The sequence below is a fragment of the Dromiciops gliroides genome, chromosome 4 (assembly GCF_019393635.1).
Source record: "Dromiciops gliroides isolate mDroGli1 chromosome 4, mDroGli1.pri, whole genome shotgun sequence".
Lineage (NCBI taxonomy): Eukaryota > Metazoa > Chordata > Mammalia > Microbiotheria > Microbiotheriidae > Dromiciops > Dromiciops gliroides.
This window is the reverse complement of record NC_057864.1, coordinates 351,901,376-351,928,020: the sequence shown is the minus strand read 5'-3', so window position 1 is coordinate 351,928,020 and position 26,645 is coordinate 351,901,376. Positions and strand designations below refer to the sequence as shown.

At 35.5% G+C, this 26,645-nt stretch overlaps 1 protein-coding gene across 2 annotated transcripts in view; it reads left to right on the top strand.

Moving 5' to 3' along the window:
* The window catches only part of MAN1A1 (mannosidase alpha class 1A member 1), a 177,860-nt gene that overhangs the window by 69,565 nt on the left and 81,650 nt on the right, over positions 1–26,645 (top strand). For both annotated transcript variants that reach the window (XM_044001208.1, XM_044001209.1), the window contains one exon: positions 8,664–8,744. In XM_044001208.1, coding sequence (XP_043857143.1) covers positions 8,664–8,744 — 81 coding nt within the window. The remainder of the gene's footprint in view (positions 1–8,663; positions 8,745–26,645) is intronic.

Here is a 26,645-nt window from a genome sequence, read left to right as displayed (position 1 = left end):
CTTCCTCTCCCTTTACAGTGGAAAAGGTTGGTGAAAGAAAAGAATTGTGATGAACACTAGTGATTTTTGAAGCATTATGCTTCCACTTTACTTCCCTTACTCATTTTCTCTCACTTAGACCTCATCATTAGTTCTTATGCTTTCTTTCTTTGCTTCCTTTAATTCCATCCTTTTGATCCACTCTCATCTCTCTTAAAACCTCCTCTTTCCCTGCCTGTTTTCCTGCTTAGTTGAATGTTGTATAAACTAAACCATATGCATATGTGTTCAAGGGTATAGGTGGTGGGTGGAGGTGTGGCTATATATGTTTTCAACCCTCCTTTTTCTGTCTTAGATGTGACTGAAGTACATTTGATACCCAAGATGTTCTATTCCATCTGTTTTCGTATAATCTTTTAAAATAATCCAACTATGAGGAATAGTAATCCCCCCCTTTTCCTCATTTCTTCTCTACCTTTTCCCTTCTCTTTTCTTTCCTTTCCTTTCAAGACTACCTCCTCAGTAAGGAAAGCTGCCCTCAATTTCTTCTTTAATTCATTTTTACTTCAAGTCATTAGGATTCTGAAGGAACATTTTTTCTTTTCCCAATTGGTGAAATGCATTTACTTTTCTGTTTCTCATGACTCCTTGTGTTTTCATTTTACAGTTTCTATTCAAGTGAGCTCTGTATTTTGGCTATGACATTTCTAGGAGTTTTCATTTTAGAGTTTCTTTCAGTGAATTCTTTCTATATCAACATTGTTCTCCCTTTCTAATAAATCTGGGCAGTTTTTATCCATGATTTCTTTATTTCTTTCTTTCTTTTTGGGGGGTGAGGCAATTGGGGTTAAGTGACTTGCCCAGGGTCATACAGCTAGTAAGTGTCAAGTGTTTAAGTCAGGATTTGAACTCAGGTCCTCCTGAATCCAGGGCCAGTGCTCTATCCACTGCTCCACCTAGCTGCCCCTATCCATGATTTCTTGAACTATGGTATGCAGGGAATGGGGGAGGGGGGTGAACATGATTTTTAACACATCTAATGATTCTAAAAATGTCTCTGCTGAAACTGGTTTTTTCCCCAGATCTCTTTCAATCTTTTGATCTTGTTTTGATCATATTTCTTAATGTCTCATGAAATTATTGATTTCTTTTTTGGTCTATTTTAATTTTTAGAAAGTCCGCTATTTACTTGTGTAATATTTTTTACCTTCTGTTCTGAACTATTTTATTCTCTTAATTTTAGCTCAAGATGATCTTATTTCATTTCTTATCTCTTGCTTGTACTCTTTTAAGCACTCTTGTAATCCTTGTGGCTAAACCATTTTTTTTTCTTCTAAGGCTCTCCTTCCAATTGTTGTAGAGTTATTTTCTTCTACTGTTTTTTCCCCCTTGGGCAATTCTTGACTAGTATTTATTTCATTATTTTGTATGCTTCTTTTATTTATTTTCATCTCCAGAGTCATTTTCTCATTTGGAATTTTGTTTTTCCACACTTCTCTATCCTGAGTTCCTGCCATTGACTTCCACTTCCCTTTTTGTACATATGCTCAGAACACTGGCAAGTTTCATAGATCCCAATCAGAACTCTGCAATTGACTCTACCTGCTTAGGGCACTACAGTGGTCTTACTTTCTTTATCAGGTTATTGGATTTGGTAATAAGGAGATCATAGATGATCTTTGAGAGACAAGTTTCCGTTGAGTGGTGAGGAAGGAACACAAATTGCAGTGGGTTGAGGAGAACGTAATAAAGCAGAGACAGTGGATGTGGATTACTTTATTGAGACATTTATTTAGCAGTGAAAGGGAGATAGAAAGATGAGAGAGGAAAATGGTTTACACATTCCTAACTGTTGAGAGCAATTGTGGAACAGGAACATTGGAAATGAATCTCTGAAGATACACCATACATATGGTTAGGAAAGTAGGTTGGAACCAGATTGTGGAAAAAGTTGTCTATCAGGTTAATGAGTTTAGAACTTAATTTGTAGGCAATAGAAAGCTGTTTAAAGTTTTTGAACATTTGAATTATCAAAAGAGATGAGATGTGAAGCACTTTGTAAACCTGAAGGTGTTTTATAAATGCTAGTGATGATAATGATGCTGCTATTTTAGAAGATGTAATCCTAGAAGTATAGGTCTTAGGGCTGAAAGAGACCTTAGAACATCTCTTTCCATTCCCCTAGCCCATTTTACAGATAAGGAAAGTGAAGGTCCGAGAGACAAGTAATTTGCCTGAGGCGCACAAGCCACAAGCAACAAAGTAGGAGAAACCTGGTCCTGACATGAGCTATTTCCACTATCCTTTGCTTCCTCTTTGTGTTTCTTGTTTATTATTGTTATTTCTATTTTTTCCTACTACACACTACTCTACTCCTAAGATCCAACGTTAGGCAGAAAGAAATAGTAGTAGGTGCTTAATAAATGCTGCTTGACTGGCTGATCATGTTCATAACCATATCCTGACAATCCAGTTCATTAAGCTTTGATCTAAATTTACTCTAGACTGAAGACCTTTTTTATTAGCCATTTCAATATTTATTGTGCCAACCCAAACTCTATCCCCTACTAAGCAACAATACTCACCAAAAGGGGGAAGGTAGAGAGGATAAAACCAAATACTGTGACTCAACTGATTCATTATAATTTGGGTCTTTCAGATTAGTTTGGCACAACTATTTTAAAGTTTGTGCAGAGAGGAGGCTACAAAATATTTGCTTTGAAATATTTTTCCATACAGACTACTAATTAGAGATTAATTCATCTTAATAAACCTTTTCTTTGGGGATATAATATTCTCCTGTTTAGTAGTCTGGAAACATTTTTTAATGATCCATAACACTTTTTCTACCAAAGTTGTTTGCTTCTTAAAATCAATACATTTACTTAAACATTCTCCCTATGTTCTGTTCCTCCTAGCTCAGCCCTTTGCTAATCTCCACTCCTCTTTCCTTTGTTTCTTTTTTTTGCAGGGCAATGAGGGTTAAGTGACTTGCCCAAGGTCACACAGCTAGTATGTGTCAAGTGTCTGAGGTTGGATTTGAACTCAGGTCCTCCTGAATCCAGGGCTGCTGCTTTATCCACTGTGCCACGTAGCTGCCCCTTTCCTTTGTTTCTAATCCCTATTCATGAATCTGTGGCCAGATTCAAACTCCACAGTATAATTTAGGCTAGGAAGTACTGTGCTAGCTCTCCCATTTATTAAGGCAGGACATTTCCTCTATCTTTAACAAAGCATGTTACACTGAATACTTGAAGGGCCTATTATTTTATTGGTACAGATGTGAGTACATCTCCACCACTTCTTATTGAAGGAGTTGATTGAGGCACAAAGGTTAAGTGTTTTGTCCAAGGTCACATAGCCAATAAGTGCTAGGGCCTACATTTGAATCCAAATCTTCCTGAAGTCAGACCCAGCTCTGTGTATTGCCACTCTGCCTTCCTCTTTTTTTTTTTTTAATTTTTTTTTTTGGTGGGGCAGTGGGGGTTAAGTGACTTGCCCAAGGTCACACAGCTAGTAAGTGTCAAGTGTCTGAGGTCAGATTTGAACTCAGGTACTCCTGAATCCAGGGCCAGTGCTGTATCCACTGCGCCACCTAGCCGCCCCCACTCTGCCTTCCTCTTAACTATATATTAATATTAAGAAAAAAATCCTACAGTTGTTCGGGTAAGTCCTACCAATATGATTTTTGTTAAATTTTTCTTCCTTCCCTTTTACCCCTTTCCCCCAAAATACATAATGTTTAAAGTAGCGTTCCTTGTAAACATAAATGAAAATAATAATGGCATTTATAATACCACTTTAAGATTTCAAAGTACTTTGCAAATATTATCTCCTTTGATATTCACAACAACCCTGGGAGCAAAGTTGCCATTATTTCCCCCACTTTACAGATGAGGAAACTGAGGCTGATGGAGGTTAAGCATCTTGCCCAGGGTCACACAATTAGGAAATGTTTGAGGCAAGATTTGCATTTCAGTCTCCTTGACTCTAAGTTTAGTGCTCTATCCACTGTGCAACATAGATAATGTTAATGATACCACCATGTATTTATAGCATAAAGGCTATATTTGAATGACTAAATTTTGTGAATAGTGGATACTAATAAATGTTTGTTGAATTAAAATTTAATTTCCCTGGAAAAGTGACATTAAATAATTTATTCAAAGCCTTTTAGGTTGTTGGGGGAAAATGTTGGGTAACAGTTTTAAAGATTGAGCCTACATATAATTTAGAGATATGTAAATATAACTGTACAATTATAGAAGAGAAAAAGGGATACAAAATGTTTTGTTTTGTGGTTTTTGCAGGGCAATGAGGTTTAAGCGACTTGCCCAGGGTCACACAGCTAGTGTCAAGTGTCTGAGGCTGGATTTGAATTCAAGTCCTCCTGAATCCAGGGCCAGTGCTTTATCCATTGTACCACCTAGCTGAGCGGCGCCGCCGCGCCCCCCCCCCCCCCCCATGTACTCTTCCCTGACACAAGCCTCCTTGCTTTTCCACAGACGAGATACTCTATGTCTTAGCTCTGGACATTTTCTCTGACTGTCTCCCATCCCTGGAATGCTCTCTCTTCTCATCTCTGCCTTCTAGCTTCCCCGGCTTTCTTTCAATCCCAACTAAAAGCCCATCTTTTCCTGGAAGTCTTTCTAATGCTTTTCATCTGTTATTTCTTAATTATCCTGTATGTGGCCTATTTGTATGAATTTGTCTGTTAGTTGTCTCCCCTATTAGATCAGATCCTTGAGTTCAGGGACTGCTTTTGGTAACCTCAGCATTTAGTACAGTGCCAGACACATAGTAGGTACTTAATAAATATTGACTGAATGATTTGAGAAGTGTAAGGGAAATAAGGACACATAAATAGAAGAGATTGTGAGACTATAGATACAGAGCCTGAGAGCCTGCATTGCTTTCCCCAGAATGAAATAAGCCCCAAAGGCCAATGGTACCTTGGCTAGATGCTCTGGGAACTATCTATGGGGAAAAGAAGGGCAGGAATTATGCAGAATATGGATGGATTGCTATCTCCATCAATGAAACGAATACCCATATAATTAAGTCACAGATTTAGTGAAGTAAAGAAACTTGAATACAAATTTTCTTTCTTTATGGATCTTGAAATAACTATTCAACATGATATTAATCTGACTCACTATTGTGGCAACATGGAGAAATACAGAGGATCTGTAGTTATTTAAAGGTATCACAACTCATAAATAATTTAGTTCTTTCTACATATGAAGGATAGCTAAAAAATTACATGGTCGAACAGAAAATAGATGTTTCAATTATTATTATGGTGTGAGGAAAAAAAGGTTTCATTTCTAAAATTACTTGTTTATGCTATTGCTTATCAAAAAAGTTTTAAATTTAGTCAATTCTCCAAGCAACTGATGGTCATGTTAGTAATTTTGTATATCCTGCAAAATGATTTGGTTACTATATTAACTTTGTGAGGATAATAAAAGATGATTTTTATTCACAGGGTCATGGAGGGAGAGTCAAAGGCTATGCTAATGGAGTCCCAGCTATGGCAGGTTCTACCAAACTAAAAGATTCTGAAAACCGACCTCCCAACCAGCCAGGGATTCCATTTTGGCCCAGAATAACTAAATACAGACAAGCTCCTAACCAAAAGAGTGATCTCCTGGCAATTATTTACTTCAGCCACAGCAATTCACAGTTATAACATGTTTATTGCACTTTAAAGCTTACAAAGTAATTTTTTTTGCAGTTATCTTGTGAGTTAAGTAGTATAAGGGTTTTTTAAAACCTTATAAACTGAGGCTCAGAAAAGTCAAAATGCCTGGCCCATGGTCATACCAGTAGTAACATGGCCAGAACCCAAGTCTCCTAACTCCAAAACTGTTTTCTTTCCAATATGGTGGAAAGTGGTTATGATCTCCTGCTGGATATTCAGGTTATGAATAACCTATAGTGATAAAATAAGAGATCATATGATTTGAAATATTCTAGTAATAAGAGTTCAAATAAGTACAGAGATTTATAGATTTGTTTCAAAGAATTAGCACAATTGTCTCAAATTACTTGCATTTATTTCACTGGGACAGATTGCTGCATTTTCTTGAAACATTCAGATATTTACTAACATTCTGTAGAATAAGAGAAAGATGTCTGAGTTTGGAATCAGAAGTCCTGAGTCTGAGACTCACTGTTGTGACTTTAGGTGACTTATTTAATCTTTCACAGTCTGTTTATCATCTGTGATACAGCAGTGTACTTCTTTTATAATGTTTTTGTGAGCGATTAAAGAAGCAGGTTGTAATTATGAATTGTTATGCTAATAAAATACCATATTAAATATACATTTCTAAACTAATATTCAGGGAAGAAAACTCTTAATTGAAGCAAAACTAAGATATATACATATCTATGTTTCTATATACATGTATATGTGCGTGTCACAAGTCTTCTACAGCAACAATAACAAGCTGTTCTCAAAGTAATATAGTGAAATAAGCACACCTCTCCTGTCTTCAAATTTAGCACTCTTTCCCTGTGTCAAGTTAGAAACCCTGATATATTCCACTAACTAGGCATATGACCTTAGATAAATCATTTTAATTATCTCAGTTTTCTCATTCAAAAAAAGCTGGGGATGGATCATAAAATAAGAGCTGGCAGGTACCTTAGAAGTTATCTTGCCCAACCGTGACACCTCTTTCATTTTCTAGACAAGGAAACAGGTAGAAAGAGATGAAGTGAAACCAAAGACCTCAGAGGTAGGTAGGTGATAGATATGCAATTAACACCCAGTTCTTCTGACACCAAATTCAGTTCTCTTCCCATTTTACTGTAGTGCTTCCTCCACATTATTCTAGAATATTATTCTGGATTATTCATGTTACATCCAGATCTGAGTCTGGATTCTAACAGTTTCTCCATGATGATGACTTTCATAGACTTCATCGGTCCCCATAACCTTTCTCATTTTCGTTGCAAGGTGGGACCAAGGGAGAAAGGCAAAGTAACTAGGACACTCCTTCTTAGATCTTGCTTTGAAAAGAAGTAAAAAACTCTTTTCTTCTAGGAATTGGTGTTTCTTCTTCCAGGGCTGTATTTAGTTCTTTAACATATCTAATAGACCCTCGTTCACTTTAAAGAGCTGGATACTTGTTCCTAGTTTCAGTTCCAAAGTCTGCCACTGGAATATAAGACAAGTGATTTTAGACAAAGCCATCTTTCCCTTCATTTGTAAAGTCAGGAGGAAACAGATTGTCCAACCTGCAATCAGACAGACTTTAATTTCATGAGAAGAAAAGGAGATTTTTTTATTCCTTTCCTAATCTGAAGGAAAAAAGTTCTCATTTCCAAATAGGAAACCAATCACATACATTCAAAGCATCTAAGTGTATAATAGGATCATTAGTATTTATGTATTGTTCCAGATTTTGGATTTTTAAAAGTAGAAACAAACCAAATTTTTAATTGTAGCCTTTGTACAAAATGGGTTGTTTTTTTTTCATAGCGTATATTCAGAAATTCAGTATTGAGTACCTGCTTTGTGATAGAAATACAAAAATGAGCTACATATTTGGGCAGTTCTTTAAGCATCATAATTCAATGGTATACCCTCACATTATGTACAAGAATGCTTAATGGATTCTATTAAAATAGTGGAAAATCTTAATTAAAGTTGTATTTAGAAGAACAAATACAAATTCATTTCAGCTTCTTTTTCTACGTAGAATTTCATATTAAAAGCTTTCACACACTATTCACGTAATGTGCTCTTAGCCCTAGTGATGTACCTTAAAGAAAAATTGCTCTTATATATGATGCTCTTAATCAAATTGTAAGTGGTCTTTGTTTTAGATAATAAAACACCATTAAACAATGTTGACTAGAGAGCCTCATTTCATTATTTTTTTGCTAAACTCTGACCTGATAGAGCTATCTCCTATATGTACATTTAGACATGTCTTTTTATAATTATTTAGCTATTGAATATATTCAAAAGTTATATTCATTGTTTTTTCTGGAAATGTGTTTCTGATCTCATTGAAATTGGCATCATAGACCATCTGATAGGCTTATATATCTTAGTATGCTTTCATATATATGAACCTGCTTACCAGTATAAGCAAAGTGAATAGATGACTGATAATAATAAAAACCTATGCTTATAAGTTAAGGTTAGTGGGTATAAAAAAAAGCTAACTAAAGTTGTTTTTCTTCTAATAAAAAGTTTGAACTGCCATTAAAATTAGTAAACATGCTTCAAATAATAAAAGTAGATTGTTGAATGGATAAGGGATGGTAGAGAAAAGTTGATTAATTGGATATAAATAGAATATTGGAATAATTCTGATCCTGGAGCCAAAGCCTCAGGCTTCAAGACTCTTCCAAATAAAAAGTAAGCTACAGATTTAGGGAAATGTACAAAATGGAAAGTAAAATTGTTGACCCTATTAAATCTCTTTAACAGAGAAATACAATCAACAGATGTATTTTATAAGATAGATTGCTATTAGAAATAATGTGATCTAGGGTTCTTAAAAATATTGTTTTGATTCATTGAAGTAGAATTGTTTTCACCTTAAGAACAACAGACTTGTAAATTATTTTTATATTATCCCATATAAAATCATGTCTGAACAAAAGAAAATGGCAAAGCTATTTATTTTTCTTTGTTTAAACTCATGTATTTTTTTCCTTAGAATGCTGAAATTTCAGTTTTTGAAGTGAATATACGTTTTGTTGGTGGACTTCTCTCAGCTTATTATCTCACTGGAGAAGAGGTAAGATGAAGGATATTGCCTGGGAATGCATGTGTAAATTGGGGGGGTGGGCAGGAAGTGGGGAGAGGGAGGAAGAGAAAAACAAAGAGGAAAAAACAATTCAAGTTCTAGGAAAATGGAATATATTACTTTTATTGTGATTTACATTTTTCTGAAATTTGTATCTTTTTTGGTAACCCATTACATTTCCGCTGTCTGAAGTGCAGAGTTGCTCCAGTTTGCATGGAATCACTTACAATGTGTTCTTATTTCTCAGAAATGTTTAGTAAATAGAAAAGGGGGAGGGTGTCTAAGAAGAAAGATAGCACTACAAATTGTTGAGTATTTGGGGGGAATAGTAGGAAAAGGAATAAACATTTATATAGTGTTTTCTATGTGTGAGGCACTGTGCCAAGTGCCTTTACAAATGCAATCTCATTTAGCTCTCACAACATTATTTGCATTTTACAATTGAGAAAATCAAAGCAAAGAAAGGTTAGGTGACTTTCCCAGGGTCACACAGCTAATAAGTATCTAAAGCCAGATTTATACTCAGGTCCTCCAAAGCCGGTGCTCTATCCACTGTGCAACCTAGCTGCTCCTGATTGGCACCTTCTTTTTCCATATATAGTCTTCACTAAGCATTCCTTAGTGCCCAAAGCAACTTGTGACCCTGTTAGAGACAGTGCTCTAAACCTTAGCGCTGCTTTCTGGCCTGAAGCTTTAGTTCAGATAAGTAAAGGAATTGATTGGAAGGAATGTAAAGAATGGAACCTATGGTGAGAGTACAATTCCCCCTTATACTAAACTGCAAGCTGAAATAACATCTCCGGTTTCCTCCCTTTGAAAGGTTCTGTTGATTATTATTTCATTCAGTGCAGTCAGTATAATGATTATTGTTGTTGTTATAAAACTAGAACAAAACCATTTTTCTCAAGTTTACATTTTCCTTCTATTAAAAGTTCCCAGAAAAGAGGGATTTTCTTTTAAACATGTTTACTTAGGATGTGCCTGTTTCAATCAATATGTTGCTTTTTTTTCTTTCTTTTCTTTTTTTTTTTTTGCTTTGAATTACCTTTATAACAATGACCAAATAATGTAAACCATGTAATCCAAGCTTTACAGAAACCAAGGGCCTATAGTGAAGGGTTTTAGTCTATAAAGGGTTGTCTATAAAATTTCCAGTAGGCATGATTTTTCTTTATGTTATTTTTTTTCCTATTAAGTTTTGTTTGGTGATCCTATCCCTTTTGTTTGATAAAGAAATGAGATTCATAGGTCCTTCAAAACTCATTAGCAGGTCTTCACTGTTTTTATATAAAATATTTTTGTCAAGATTGTTAGAATGACCTAGTTATTTACACAACTTGGGAGTTCCATGTCACATGGAAAATAAGATGGAAAACTAAACATTTTCTCCAAGAGAGAGATTGATTGATTGATTGATTATGCATCAGAGCTAGAATGTCTCTACAGGACAAGAAAGCAAGAAGCACGATAATTGGACACCAGACCATCCATTTTAGGGGAGAGTTTAGGTAAAAAAGTATTTTGGTAATAATAATCTCCCTCCTCCATTTAAAACATTTCTTGACCCCTGTGATTTTAGTTTTGTTTGCTTTCTTTTTGCTTAAGCTGGGGAATTGTATTCCTAATAAGCTATTCTTAAAAAAATTCATACCTGTAAAAAATAGCACATTGTTTTGTGTTGAAAAATGACTGCTGAAAGAGAAACTAAAGTGTTGTTCCTATTTTCTCTGGCTTGGGCATTATTTTTGAAAAGGAACATTTGAATTGTTTCACAGTGATTCTAGCTTTCCTTTCTGTAGCAGCTGCAGAACTTCTAGCAGGTAGTCTTCAATGACTGTCTAACATTGCCCTCTATAGCTTGAATGGAGGGGATACTATTAGGAGGAAATTAAGGTAAGGAGATGTTTTTGTCCATGGCTTGGAGGCTCTCTATTTTGGTATAAGAAAAAAAAAAGAATCTCATCCATGTACAAGAAAAAGAATTACATTTACATACCCATATCATTAAGATGACATTTAATGGTTATGAAGTTCTACATGCAGGTTTGGGGAATCAATGGCATATATACAAGGTAGAGAAGACATAATTAGGTAGAATTTCACATGAAAAATATTTGAAGATTTTAGTTGACTTGAAACTGAAAATGGGTCAACAGTTTGATATGACAACCAAAAAATCAGATAGAGTGCTAGACTTTATTAATAAAAGTATATTGTACACAACATAGAAATGATTGTCTTGTAATTAGGCTACATCAAGAGTATTCTGTTTTGTTCTCTATGACACATACTCCAAGGGCAGCCAGAATGGTGATGGGACTCAAAACCATGTCATGGGAAATGGTTTAAAAATATTAGAAATATTTGTTTTATTTGTTCAGAAAAGTGAAGCCTGAACAGTAGGAAAGGGGAACATGATAGTGTTAGATATCTGAAGGTCTGTTGTATGGAAAAGATAGTTATTCTGTATAGCCCTAGAGGACAAAATTTGGGCTTGAGAGGCAGATTTTGATTTAAGGAAAATCTTTACAACAATTAGACATGTCAAATAGATGCTGATAATAAATTATTTTGAATGGTAATGTAATTGATATTCATAATAATAGCATTTATATAGTGCTTTACTGTTTGCAAATTGATTTATATATCTCATCTGATTCCCCACAACAACCTTATAGGGTAGTTGATGTTACTGTCTCCATTTTACAGATGAGGAAACAGAGAGGTTAAATGATTGGCTCAGGGTCACACAACTAGTAAGTATTTGAGGTAGGATTTAAACTCAGGATTCCTGACTCTAAGTCCAGTGTAAGGAATTAATCATGATTTGGGGTTTCTATGACCCCAACTTTGGCTAAAATTAGAAACCCTGGTGGGTGACCATGCATGCTGACCTCATGCAGGACACCTGAATGCCTACATGGGCCTGGCCAAATTATAATGAGTGAAGCCCCGCCATGACAAGAAGCCTGGTGAGGACAAGTCAGGTTGTCTTCAGCATCTGGAACTCATCTCTGAGCGGCTTGTTAGTTCTGTCCATCATGGCTGCTAGCCAATTAGCTTGGGGCTGTGTGTGTGTGGATGGCCCTGTTTCCTGTGGGAGAGGGGGCTTTCGGGAGAAAGCCAGGGAGGAGAGGTTTCACATATACATATATATTGTATGTATTATAATATAGCTGATGATCTTCATATACATATATGATCCGCAAAGTTTATGAGCATTATGAAGCTAATTCATGTGTCATTAGGTCATATTAAAGTTCTGTCTTATGGGGCCCTGTTTTCTTTTACTTGACAAAAAGTAACAAATTAATCTAGTTAAAATATTAAGGAAGGTATCTGGTAACAGGCATTTTTTCTTAGTCACATTAATCTAATATATAGGGACCGCAAATAAGTCAGTTATCTGAAGGAGGGAGGCTAAGGGAAGTTGGCATGATTATAGCCAGAGTGATTCCTTCCCAGCTACATCACCTTTTCCCCATCCCCATCCCCAACCCTCACCTAGTACTTGCCTGCTACTGTTCTACTTTTATTTGTTCCAATTTAGTTGAGTCACTTGTACTTAAAAGTACAATTAAGCAACAAGAAAATAGGTTTCAAGATAGCCTTTTGAGGGGGCAGCTAGGTGGCACAGTGGATAAAGCACCAGCCCTGGATTCAGGAGATCCTGAGTTCAAATCCAACCTCAGACACTTGACAAGTACTAGCTGTGTGACCCTGGGCAAGTCACTTAACCCCCATTTTCCACCCCCCCAAAAGATAGCTTTTTGAACCTCCAATAATTTTTTTTTAATCTCTGTTACAGAAATCCCAATAGATTGCTCTTCTATTAACTTTTTTGTGGCAATTAGTAGATTTTGTCATTTATCAGCTTTCTCAAATTTTGTCAGTCTGTCATATTGTCGTGTCTGGAGTATATGTTAAAGAAAAAAGATTATGTGATATTAAATCAATACTAAAAATGGTAGATTATTTTGTAAAATAGGATTTGCATAGTTGAAATTGCATGTTGCAGTGCTCCAGTGCTTGTGAAATTCTTTGCATGAAAAAAAGTATAAAAACTAAATTTGAAATGGATGATATAATTTAATTTGTTTTTCCCATAGTCATTTTGGGGAAACAATCTTACTGAAGCTTTTTAGGCATATTAAATGACAAATGTATGCTAATTGATCATTTGGAAGAGTATAATTTGGATCACATCCTGCTAATGGTGTTAAATATTTCCTTATTGTATTTTATATTAATGTCTGTCACTACAGTTTCTTGGAGCTTACATTAATCCTTCTACATGCTTTAAACAAATAACCTATTTAACAAGGTTAGCAATAAGCTTTTTCTATTTATTATTGTCATTTTTCTATGCAGAGAACATGATGTGCTCAGTATTTAGTATTTTAATTAAAAAAGGTTTAGTTTGGTAAAAGATGATGATTGGAAACTAATGCTGGTGGTATTTGGAATTAAATTTCCATAGTTAATGACCTAAAACTGCAATGTATTGATGTTCCATAATTATTTGTAGGTGTAACTAATCATAATTGAAAAGGGATATAAGAACACATGGAGTAGTAGATTTTAAAACACCTTGTATTTCATTGAGATAAAAGTCACTATAATTTCTCAGCATTTAAAATGACCAAAAAAATCATACTTATTCCTTAACCAGGAGTTTATGATCTATATTTATCTCTGTGGAAAGATGGATTCTGTATTATTTTATCACCTGTTTGAAAACTTCATCTCAACAGTTCCTTGTAATAAGATTCTAATGGACCTGCCTGGAATTCTGAAACTCATTTATACTTTAGTATAATCTGATCACTCCTTAATCTGATTTGGGATCTGATTTGGTGGTGTTATGGCAGTGATCAGAGAGATCAAAATCCTCAAATAAGAGGATAATGGGTCCTGCCTTTTAGAAACATGTTGGTGGAATAGCAACTATTCTGGGCTCTTAGATAAATGAAGTTTACCTTCTTAACTTAGTCACTTGAGTGAGGAGGGTAAAGGAAAGAGATAGGAATTATACTTGATTAGCAAATTCTGGGCCAGGATTCCAGCATCCTAGCCAGTTTTCCAAAACAACTTTCTATTCCTTGGGTTTCACGCTTATTCACACATTTTTTAGAAAATAGACCTTATAATATCTGCAGTGTATATTATTCCCTAAGAACTTTCAATACTTTCTTAGGCTTCAGGGTACATGCTTTGAATGAATCAGGTCCAAGAAAAGAGAGGTGTGTTTACTTATTTTTTTCCTCCTCAGATTCCACAGAAAACACACATGTATACCTGTTGTCACTACCACCACCACCACCACCACCACCACCAGAACTGCTTCCATTATAGGGCTAATTTTATTTTACTTGCCCAAGGAATACTCATTAGAAGCTGTTCTACTAACTTTACTTTTTTCTAATGAATTCTTTAACATTCATTTTAGCTGTATTTCCAATGGAAAAGGGTCAAGGCTAAAAGAAAAATTGAACAATCCAGATTTAAGGGGAGAGATGAGTACTGTTAACCTGATCTAAAGGGGGATGTATGCCACATGCCCATGCCAATTTTTATATTAATGACTTATTTAGACCACTGAGTTTTAGTAATATCCATGACTCGTATGATTTGAGATTGCCTATACTAATGTTTTGAATTTTATTTTGGTCTATAACTCAATGTGACAGTTAGTTATTAGATAGTGGTTTCCTAATTTAATTTTCTTGTATGTATTTGTTACAGTTGAACTGAAAAACAGAAAATACAGCACAATATTCAATTACATATATCCACTTAGTTGAGGACAAACACAATATTTTGATTAAAAAACAGTGTTGTCTAATGGTTTGAGCCATGGTCTGAGATGATAGTTGACTGATAATTCAAATTGAACTTTGAACACCTATCCATCCATTGAACTTTAAACATTTATCTTTTCTAATATATGAAATGAAAATCAAATTTAACACAACATAAGCACACAAAATCCAGTCTGGGGCCTGCCTCCCCCCACCTCCTCTCCCTCTCGCTATATAAATAGATAGATGAGAGAGAGAGAAAGAGAGAGAGAGAGATGTAATGAGATTTTATATCTCATTACATATTAGATCTCATTACATTCGCATCAGTTTTGTGTTAGTGTTCTGTGTTAACAGGTAAGGGGGAAAACATATGGAAACTGAAAACAATTGAGTGGTTTGCCCAAGGTCCCATAGTTGTGCAGGTCTAAGAATAGGGCCAAAGTCTTTTGAATCCCAATCCACTGTTCCTTTCACCACATACTTTTATCTCTACTCTAGTATTTTTCTTTTCATGTGAGTACCAGTAGAGAGGAGCATACTCCTTAGTTTGCAAGTGGAAATGGAGATGGAAATCTCTCTCCAATAGTGAACTGCTATCTGTAACATCTGGTGAGAATTCCTCATCTCTTTGGTTTTCTGTTAAAGTACTTTATTAAGTGAGTAGTGACACACTGGTATTATGACCACCATTTCCTTCCATTTTGTTTTATCTGCATTTCTCTTTTCACCTTATTCCAAATAAAGGGACCCAGGAACAGTTTTACAAACTCATAATCCTCCACTGCTGGGTCCCAAAGAACAAAGCAAAACAACGTAATTTCTGTTTAAAAAAAAATCAAAACAAAAAACAGAACTCCTCAAATTCCCAAATGTTTCTGAATTCATTAATAACTGCAAATTGTGATTTGAAATGCATGATTTATTTTTGTAAAAGTGATCAGGTCTTTCCTGACTTTTTCCTTTTAATGTTTTATGGATAGTTGGGGGGGGGTTTACATCAGAATAATTGCTTAATTCCCCTACATATACCGTTGTAAACTCTTCATATACCCGAAAACAAAAACAACCAAAAACCCCCCCAAAATTGACCAACAAAGTGGCTAAATCTTAGAACTTGAGGAATGGTCTACACTCCTGGCCCTCCCACCCCACCCCTCTCTTAATTAGAGGAACTTTCTTGTCATTTCCCCTAACTATTCTTAGGTTGCGCCCCCCCCCCCCCAAAAAAAAAAGAAGAAGAAGAAGAAGAAGCTAAAATAGTGTATAAAAAAGCAATTTGTGACCATGGTGTGCTATATAACTGTGATGTGTGGTTATAATTATTAACACTACTAGTATCTTGTTTTCCTCAGGGTTTGGATAGAAAAACCAGTACTCGGGCAAGTATTATCATGCTTCTGTTTCATATTTAATGGTCTATGGACTGTTGCACAGATGGATAAGATAAGTGCCTTCTGTAACTAAATAAAGGTATTAGGATGTAAAATCATCTGTAAAGAACAAGTCTTTACAGATGGGACAAAAAGGGTTCTATGCACCTCATCCCATGAATATCTGATTTTGGTCTCTGTAGTTTCTCTTTTTTTTTTTTTAAACTAATTATTGTTCTTGTTGAATTATCCTTATTGCTTCCCTCCCTATTTTCTCCTTCCCTTTTTGTTCTTCCTTATAGGTTAACCACAGTGTTTTTTATTCCTCTCAGAACACAGACAGTAAAGCCATTAGAATATTAAGTTCCTTGATGTCCTTTTAGTTTTCATATTTTTCCATTTCAGAGTGATCTTAATGTCAGGTACAATGTAAAAGGTTCTTGGTCCTATGCAAATTTACAGTTGAGGTAGAATATTGTCCTTGTTAAGGTCTGTATTCAGTTGTTTCAAGTTTGAGACCAAAAAAAAAAGTTTGAGACAAACTTGTGGGTACTGACTGAGAGCATCAAATGATATAGAAATCTTTAGCTCAGCATAAAAAAAATTTAATGTAGAGTATCTGCATAATAATCCTTTCAGTTCTTGAAACATATTTTGCAATCAGGGAATATAAAGAAAAATGTGATACTTCATCAGTCAAAATGAAGCTAAAATATTATAGTTATATTAACAGACATGAATTGTAGGTATAACAATAGAATTGGTATGCTTTTATGTAATTAAAGAAATCCAAAAAGCACTTAGGAATTGCTTATAAATCTACCAAATGTTGACAGCACTTTAATAAGTTATTGCAGACTCTGAATAAAAACTTGGAATGTAGATACCTATTATTTACTTTTTCTATTTTCTTCACAGAGTAGAAAAAGAGGAAAGCTTAGATTCTAACCATATGTCATAAAGCCTAGCAGCAACGTCAGAAATGAGCAATGGGTTATTTAATTGTTTAAATGCATACCTGCCCTGTTCTATTGCTTGGTTCCAACTGCCCTCTGCTGAAGATTGATTTACCCCAGAGTATTTGAGAAGAGGACATATGACAATTGTACCAGTGGGCTAATGGAACAAGGCTTTCCGGTATCCGGAACTAGAGGGCAAAATACTCAGAATCAACCAATCTCCTGAATAGGGAGAGAGAGACACGTAAGCAGAGAATTGGATCAAGGAGCAGAAAGTCTAAATAAAAAAGTGGAGATAGCATGTCAGTTAACAGAATGTGAACAAAGCTGGGTCAAAGACAGATAACCCTGAGTTTATCTTTGTGGCAAGAATAACTGTTTTGAGCTGCTGGGAGAAAGGCTTATCATTGTTCCTTGCCCTTCCCTGCCCCCCACCCCAATCCTCATTTGAACTATCTGAGGAGACTACTAAAGTTTTAGACTACGAATCTCTGTTTACAGCCTGGGCTGATTTGAATTGCTTTGTGTTCTTGTCCCCACAGACAGGGAAATGTTTATGATCCAAATCCATCTCCACAGAATTAAGCAAATAAGATGTGGCAACAAGATGACATATCCCCCTTTGGTTGTTATGCTGTTACCCTATCCTTGTGGTCTATAAAGAGCCACTTCACATGATAAGACTTGGTGTAACTGTATTACAGGCAGTCTGAGCGATCATTTTTTGCTTTAGCACCGGCTCTGTCACTGCCTACCTAGTATGGGCATGTCTTTACTTCCCACCCCAGTGGTCCCTTCACTGTCCAAGTGGATGAGGACATTGTTTTACATGGGACAGTCATAGATAGATCACTAACATGGAAGTTAAAGTGATAGGGGCAGCTAGGTGGCGCAGTGGATAAAGCACCGGCCCTGGAGTCAGGAGTACCTGAGTTCAAATCCGGCCTCAGACACTTAACACTTACTAGCTGTGTGACCCTGGGCAAGTCACTTAACCCCAATTGCCTCACTAAAAAAAAAATAATAATAAATAAAGTGATAGAAGCTCAAGTCCTGACTGTAATTTTGGATGAGTCACTTCTCTCATTCTCAGCTTTTTCATCTATTCAATGATGTCTTTGAACTGGAGGGCCTCAGAGCTTCCTTCTTGTTCCATCATCGTATTATTGAATCTCTTTGCACAACCAGGATTTTGTGTTGTGGTAGTCCACTTTAAATGTAATCTCAGGAATGCATACTCTCCTCTCAAAGTGAGTAAAGGTAGTAGAAAGAATAGCAACATGTTGATAAAAAGCACACTGAGTTAGTGTTGATATCAGTTAGCCCTTCTGTCCATTTTCTCTTCAGTTTATTGAGAAGTAGTACAGACTTTTATATATCAAGGGTTTTATTTAGGTATACTCTATATAGCATTGCTTTGTCATGTAATCCTCTAGTAGCTTGAACAAGATGCAAATTAGATGGGTGATGATCATTTGAGCTAGCATCCGAATCCCTAAAACCTCAACTTGCTCATCTTCCCCTCCCATTTCTATCCTTGTTTGTTATGAACTATTCTTTGTTGAATTCTCATCTTGGGAGACCTAATTAACAAGATTCAGCGGGGTATGCTTGTACTTAAAACATTCTTGTATATAGAAAATACCTCGAGTTTCAAGCTCAGAATCATCGTATTATTGAATCTCTTTGCACAACCAATTATTTTTTTCCTGAGGGTCATTTTTCAATCAGTTCCTTCTTAAATACCAGAAATAGTATGTGAATTTAGCTCCCTGAATTTTGTTGGGTTGCTGAGACACCAGCAGGTGAGTTAAGGTGTCTCTTGAGTCATCGTATTCAAATGAATAGTTTACTAGCCTGTAAACTCTTCAAAGTCACCTTTAAAAAAAAATTCTTTTCAACATCTGTTTCATGAGGAAAATTACCTTACTTAGTGATAATTGAATTTCCTTCATTATGGTCTATCTATAGATCTCCCCTTTAAAAGCTTGTTTATTTACCACTATATCTATTAAATGTTAGGTGGAAGTCAATATTATTCCTAGCACATAAGCAAATAAGGGGGGCACAGAGCTTAAGAAAACAGATGGGGCTAAAATCCATTCAGCAGTCTCAAGTCAAGCTCTATGGACTTTAGATTATCAAAAAGCAGTTTAAAAAGCTTCATACTGTTAATAATAAGAGGATTTCTCCATTCCAATGAGTTATATTCAAAACAAACCTTCAATAAGACAACCCAGAGTACATGGGTGCAGAATAATGCTTGGAATATTTTCTGGGAAGTGTATTCTAGGTTTTAAAATGTCTAAATGTGATTCATTTTATTAACTACTTTTGAGAGAAGGTAACATTACTTGTGGAACAAAGAATATAAAATTCAGATATGGCCTTTAAGAACTAGCTAAAAGATATTTTAGATATTAAGAACTAATTAGATCTAAGATATAACATTAATATCTAAAATATTAAGAAAAGGGGCTTAGGGGGCAGCTAGATGGCACAGTGTTTAAAGCACCGGCCCTGGATTCAGGAGTACCTGAGTTCAAATCCGGCCTTAGACACTTGACACTTACTAGCTGTGTGACCCTGGGCAAGTCACTTAACCCCCATTGCCTGCAAAAAGAAAAGAAAAGAAAAGGGGCTTAGTAGGATGTTCTTAACACTTAGCACAGTGCTTTACATTCATTGGATCCAAGGAAAAGTCTTTGCTGACTCACCACTTCGAGAATAAACACATTTTGATTTTGTAGAAAACTCTTGATTTTCCAAAGGCAATTAAACTTTGCTTTTATTTTAGAATCTTTCTTTTTCGGGGGGAGGGGGGAGAGAGTTGGTTTTTAATGTCTTTTGTTTGTGTCACCTATACTTTTGATTGGTACAACCCCAAATCTTTGACAAAACAAAATCAACTTTGTTCCAAAACTTTCTTCATTCTGGTCATTTTCCCCTACCATACTGGTACTGTTGTACATTTACCATTTACCTAGGTTGTATCAAAAATTGTATGAGGGTTTTAACCATACTTGGTTCCTGATCTCTCTCCTTATTTCTGTCTCCTAGATTTTCTGTGTCACATCAAGTCCTAGCTAATATTCCACTTTCTACTGAAACCTTTTCTTGATTCTCCTTAATTCTAGTGCCTTTGCTCTGTTGATTATTGATGAATTTTCCTATGTAAAAGGAAAAGCAATTAGGTAGCTGAGTGGATTGTTAGCAGTCTCTGACACCCCCCAATAAGACAATTAATCTCCCTCTGTCTCAGTTTCTTCATCTGTAAAATGGGGATAATAACAGCACCTACCTACCAGGGTTGTTGTGAGTATAAAATGAAAAAAAAAAAGTCATAAAGCACATTATAATCTTTAAGGTGCTATATAAAGGCAAGCTATTACTATATTGCTTTTTTTGTACATAGTTATTTGCCTGCTTTCTCCTTCATTTGACTCTAAGCTACTTTAGAACAGAAACTCTTTTGCCTTTCTTTGTGCCCATGTCTCCTGGTGTATAGTAGTTATAAACAATATGGGCATATGTAGAAATATTTTTAAAATAGATATAAACTGAATTAGAAGGAGGGCAGTAAGAGTTAGGGGAATCAGAAAAGATGTCATGTAAAGAGCAGCCTTTGAGCTGAGTCTTGAAATAGACTCAGGATTCTAAGAGATAGAGATGAGGAGAAGTACATTGCAGGGAAGGGGGAAAGATAATTCAAAGGCACACAGATGGCAGAAGAAGTAGAATGTATGAAGAAGAAGAAGAATGCCAGTCTGATTGAACCATAGTATGTGAGAAGGGGAGTAACATGTAAATTGTGAAGGGCTTTAGATGCCAAGCAAAATAATTTCTATTTCATCCTAGAGGTCCTCCCTTCCTCCAATATCTCTCCTCTTCAGTCTGTCCTCCACAGATTCTAAATTGATGTGACTAAAGCGAAGGTATGAATGTCACCTCCCCTGCTCAAGAAGCTTCAGCAACTCCCTATTGCTTCTGCCACAAAATACAAATCTCCTTTATTTAGCATTAAAAGCCCTTCACAATATGCCTGCAGCCTAACATTACAGGTTGGTTGTACATTACTTCCCTTCATATAAATCTGTGTTTTAGTCAAATTGACCTATTTGATGTTTGTGAACAAGACATTCGATCTCCCATCTCTGTGTCTTCTTACAGAAGACATTGTCCCCTTGTGCCTATAACAAAATCCCTCTTCACTTCCACTTCTGATTGCCCCTTGCTTCCTTTAATGCTTAGCCCAAGTGCCACCTCCCACATAAGACTTTTCATGATCCACCAAGATGTTAGAGGACCCCTTGCCCCCAATTTATATTACTTCGTACCTATTTTATATTTTCTTTTCTATATACATGTTGTTTCCTCCTACAGAACAAAAGGTCTTTGAAGATTGGATCTGTTTTTATACTTGTCTTTGAATTCCAAATAAGATTCACAAATTACATTGTGTCTTACATTAGTCATGGTACAGTACATTGTACATATTAGGTGCTTGATAAATTCTCATTGCATGAATGAATAAATTATTTTTGAACTCCCTGAGAACAGGCATGGTATCTCACTTATCTTTGTATCATCTACTAAACCTAGCAGGTTATCTTGCACATATTCAGCATTTAGAAAATATTTGGTGAATGAATGGATGCGTGAAAGGGTGAGGAGCAATAGCAATTTCTTCAGATATATACATAGAATAATACAGAGAGCATAAGTGATGAACTTGAAGCTTTAAAATAAAGAGTTTAGTATCTCAGAGATTTCACTGAAATGGGATTGATGACTGGAATGCAATAATTTCTTATTTAACAAGCAATTTATATTTTATCTTAGATATAATAGGGAGCCACTGATTACTTCAAAACAGGTTGGTGAAATGGTCATGCTTGTGTCTTGTGGGAAGGATAAATTAGAGAGAGGCAGGATTAGATTCTGAGAGACCAGTTACATTGTTTTTTAGAACCCAATTGAGTAGCATTATACATTAAAGAGGTCTCTATACTGTAATGGTGATTCACAAGCTTGAAAGTAGAAATGTAGTATAGTGTACTTCTTGGAATAAAAGAAGAGAAAAGTAGAAGTCCTGTTGTTGTGGGTATATAGAATAAACTGCCTGAAGATATGGATGATTCTTTTATAATGGAGATCACAAAACTGGCACAGGGCAAGCTATAGTCATGATGGATGACTTCCAAATGTCTGCCCATCTGCTGAAAGTCTCATTCCACTAAAAGCAGAGCATCTGATAAATTTGTAATTTGCCTTTCTGACAATTTCTTCTCAGAAAGAAACTACTAATCTGGATTTAATTTTGACCCAAAAGGAAGAACTGGCAAAGTATATGGAAAAGTAGAGATCTTAGGAAGAAACAGCTATAACTGTTTAGAGTTTGTGGTAGCAAATAAAACATAGCCTAGACCTTAGAAAAGTAGAGAAAGAATTCAGATAGGATTTATTTATAATCCAAGGGCCTCACAAGGGCTTTGAGGCGCTAAAGAAATTCTATTTGTATCATTACAAATTACCTCACTGAAAAGGGAAGTGTCGAAGCATGTAAAGAAATAAGTCAATGTGGCTACCCAGGGTACTCTCTTCTGAGTTAAGCATGGCGTGTTTATTGTTCACTTGTTTCAGTCAAGCCTGACTCTTCATGACCCTATTTGGGTTCTGTTTTGGTTTTTTTGCAAAGATAGTGAAGATGAGAAACTGAGGCAATTTAATGTTTAATGCTATGGCAGGCTCAGGGGCATACTGGCCTCCATAGAGCAAAGGTAACTTGATACTGAGGAATGACACTGGCAGCTCCAGAGTGAAAATAATATAATTTATTTAAAGGATACTTGGGGGGGGGGGGTCAGTGTCTTTGACGGTGGGCAGACTCTATGACTTTCCGGAAATTCCCATAAATTCCCCCTGGTGCCCCTCTGGTATTTATACATGTAGGTTATAGAGTACTTGGCAAAGAGCATTCTTTGGTCTAACTAGCATTCATTGGTTACAGTGCTTATAAAGAAAATGCTGATCAGTCAAGTGGCAACCATATGTGCTTTAAGTGTAATACATAGGGTTCTTCCTTACACAGATATCTATACTGCATGTCTTAGAATTCACATTCCATCTCTTATAAGAATATTACATTTCTTTTTTGTCCTGGATCCCACACAGGTTTAAATGACTTGCCCAGGGTCACACTGCTAATAAGTGGGGCTGGATTTGAACTCAGGAATATAGTCTTCCTGATTCCAGGCCCAGTGCTCCAGCTACTGTACCACCTAGCTAGCATTTATAGGATATTTATAAAAGGCAATCAATAATGGACCTATTGGGGGCAGCTAAATGGCACAGTGGATAGAACACGAGGCCTAGAGTCAGAAAGACCTGAGTTCAAATTCAGCCTCAGACACTTACTAGCTGTTGAACCCTGGGCAAGTCATTTAACCCCATTTACCTCAAATTTCTCATCTGTAAAATGAGCTGGAGAAGGAAATGACAAATCACTCCAGTATCTTTGCCAAGAAAATCCCAAACAGCATCATGAAGAGTCAGACACAACTGAACAAATGAACCTATTATGTGAAAGTCTCTGTTCTTAATAAGACCCAAGTTTTGACTGGCACTAAATAATAATTCAGGGCATTGAAGTTTGGCACATCTGACTCCTTTGTATTTTGATGTTCTGCCAACAAGTGATAACACAATAATTTTAAAGGCTTCCAAATCATATTCCTTTTCAAAGTAAGTAAACAGGGTTATTGTTCTCATTTTACAGATGAGGAAACCAAAACTTCCTAGGTGAAGTGACTTGTCCAAAACCTGAAGCTAGAGAAGTTTGCTAAGACCTTATGCTCACTTCAGAAATCTTTGCCAATGCTTGCTTTAATGGATGTACCTATGTATATAGTTGTCTTTTTTATATGTATGCATTTTTTCCCTTTGGGAAATTTAAGATTTTAGAGGGCAGGAGCCAAGCCTGTTTAATTTGTATATGTGATATATTATTATTATTATTATTATTATTATTATTATTATTATTATTATTATTATTATAAATAGAATTTATATAACACTGTAAGGTTGCCAGAGTGATTTACAAATAGTTCATTTGGTCCTCACAACAACCCTGGGAAATAAGTGGTCTTGTACTCATTTTATAGATGAGGAAGTTGAGACAAATAGAAGTTAAATGACTTTCATAGTATCATACATATAGTATGGAAAGAGTACCATGTACTTATTTCTTTCAATAGAATGGTAATGTTTAGAAAATTACTATGCAATTATATCCTAGGTATTTGTGAAATGGTACAATTTTCTTTTTCTTTTTCTTTTTTTTTTTTTAGCTTTACTTCAGTTATTCTACCTGAAGAATTAGGAAGGCAAGGCACTGTGGTATAATGAAAAAACAAACTGGATTTGGAGTTAGGAGACCAGGTTTCAGTTCTCAGCACACCCACTTACTGATTGATTAATAAGCCAGTTAACCTCTCTATGCCTCAGTTTCCTCATCTGTAAAAGTAAGGGTTGAACTAGCTAACCTTTAAGGTTCTATATTTTTTTTTTTGGCGGGGAAATGGAGGTTAAGTGACTTGCCCAGGGTCACACAGCTAGTAAGTGTCAAGTGTCTGTGGCCGGATTTGAACCCAGGTACTCCTGAATCCAGGGCCAGTGCTTTATCCACTGCGCCACCTAGCCGCCCCCAAGGTTCTATACTTTTAAAGCAAACTGCTACTGTTGATCATTTATATTTATGCAAGAGTAAGATCAGAAGTCTAGAAAAGACTTCTGGAAAATATGTTTAAGCTGTATTGAAATGTGCTTTTGGAATATCTTTGGAAGTATTTATATTATCAAGTAGTTAACTGCTTTAGCATTGCCCTCAAGAAGGAAAACTGATGGGTTCTTTTCAAAATTGGTTGGTCACTGTGTGTGTATTTGGATTAGAAGAAAGAAAATGTTCTTTGTTTCCATTTGATTAATACTTTTAAAAACTCTTCCCTAATAAGAAGAATGTGTAATTGTGTAATATTTTGGTGATCTAGTGCTGATTCTTAACAAAACAAGGCATTCGTTTATTGTTCTGTTTATGGTCCCATAGAAGGACGAAAGGCCCATCTATTGAAAACAGATGCACTGTTGGTTATGTAATGTGACATTTGGATAATATGATACTTAAAATCCTCTTATTTTTAAATGGAAATTTTTAAAGACACCATCAATCAAGTTAATGCCAGCCAATGAGCCACATGCTGCAGAACCGTTATGATTTACACTTTAAGAGTTAGTTTAAATTGATGCACTTATTATTACTTAACTTATGTTGACATATGAATCATTTCTCTCCAGTACTAAATTTTCAGTATATGAAAGTTTTATTGTAAATGTTTGTATGTCACATATAATACTTAGGGGAATTCATCCTCTTAGCCATTGATAAACACCCAATGAATAAATGAATTGAGCACTGGTAGAACTTTAGGTATAGCATAATAAATAAAATTATAGCTAAAATTGGAAGAAAAACAATAATAAACATAATTTAAAATAAAAGCAGGTACCTTGTATCATAGCCTAGTTTTATTTTTAATAATCTATTGTTTCTAAGGGGAAGCAATATGATATAGTGGATAGAGAGCTGGTCTTAGGCCAGGATAACCTGGCTTCAAGTCTTACCTTTGAACAGGTACCAACTATCTTATCAGAATGACCAATTCAACAGAAAATTTGGTTCAAACTTGAAACCTCTCTAAATTATGCTGAAAAGATTTCCATTTAGAGCAGGTGTCCTTGTTCATTTCTCCTTTTCTTATTCCCTGCTCCACCATTTAAATATTTATTCATAGGTCTACTGGGAGCAGCAATTGAGTAAATCAAAGAAAGCAATATATCTTATTTAGTGCCTTGTCTAGTTCTATCTGTGAACATAATGTGAAGAGTTAGATATATTTCATTTGATGGATTTTTAAATGTGAACAATTCTTAAAAGACATAAAAAATACCAGTAAAAGTTAGAAATAATGTTTATAGGGTCATAGAACTCAGACTGGACAAGACCATAGAGATCATCTGCTTCTGTCTTCTCATTTCACAGATGAGAAGACCAAAAACAAAAGAGGTAGAGTAAGTTAACCAAGGTCATACAAATCTTAAGTTGTAGCATTGGGATTCAAACCCAGGTCCAAATCTAGTGTTCTTGCCTCCATATTTTCCATTCTATTATTTAAGGATAATTTATCATTGCAATTTCAAGGACATTGATTCATATAAGGCCCATTATTAAATAATCCTAAAACATTCCTGGAAAATTATTATAGGAGTTATTTCCCCATATTTTTCACTTTTTGATTAAAAGGTACTTCTGAATTGGATTATGTATGGAGTCAGCTTTTCCTTCTAATACACATTCTCTGGGAGGAAATTAAATATTTTTGAAGATAATTAAATTTATCATGAGATACTACAACAATGGTTTATGGCTGTCTGTCATTTATAACCTTTTGCTACTACTGGTATACAGAAATCTAGAATTTATTATAAAGTTACTTTAAAATTGTATTTCTTTGCCACTAGTTTGTCCTTGCCATTTTCCTCAATTGCCCATATCTATACCTTTGACCCTCACCAAAAATAGTCATCTGTGCTTCCCAAATCGATGGAAGGAGAGTTGGATAACAGTGTATGTATAAAGCTTCCCACAGCTGTGCTCATATTTGTAAAGCATTTTAATGTATTTGGCTAGTAGACCAGGCATTT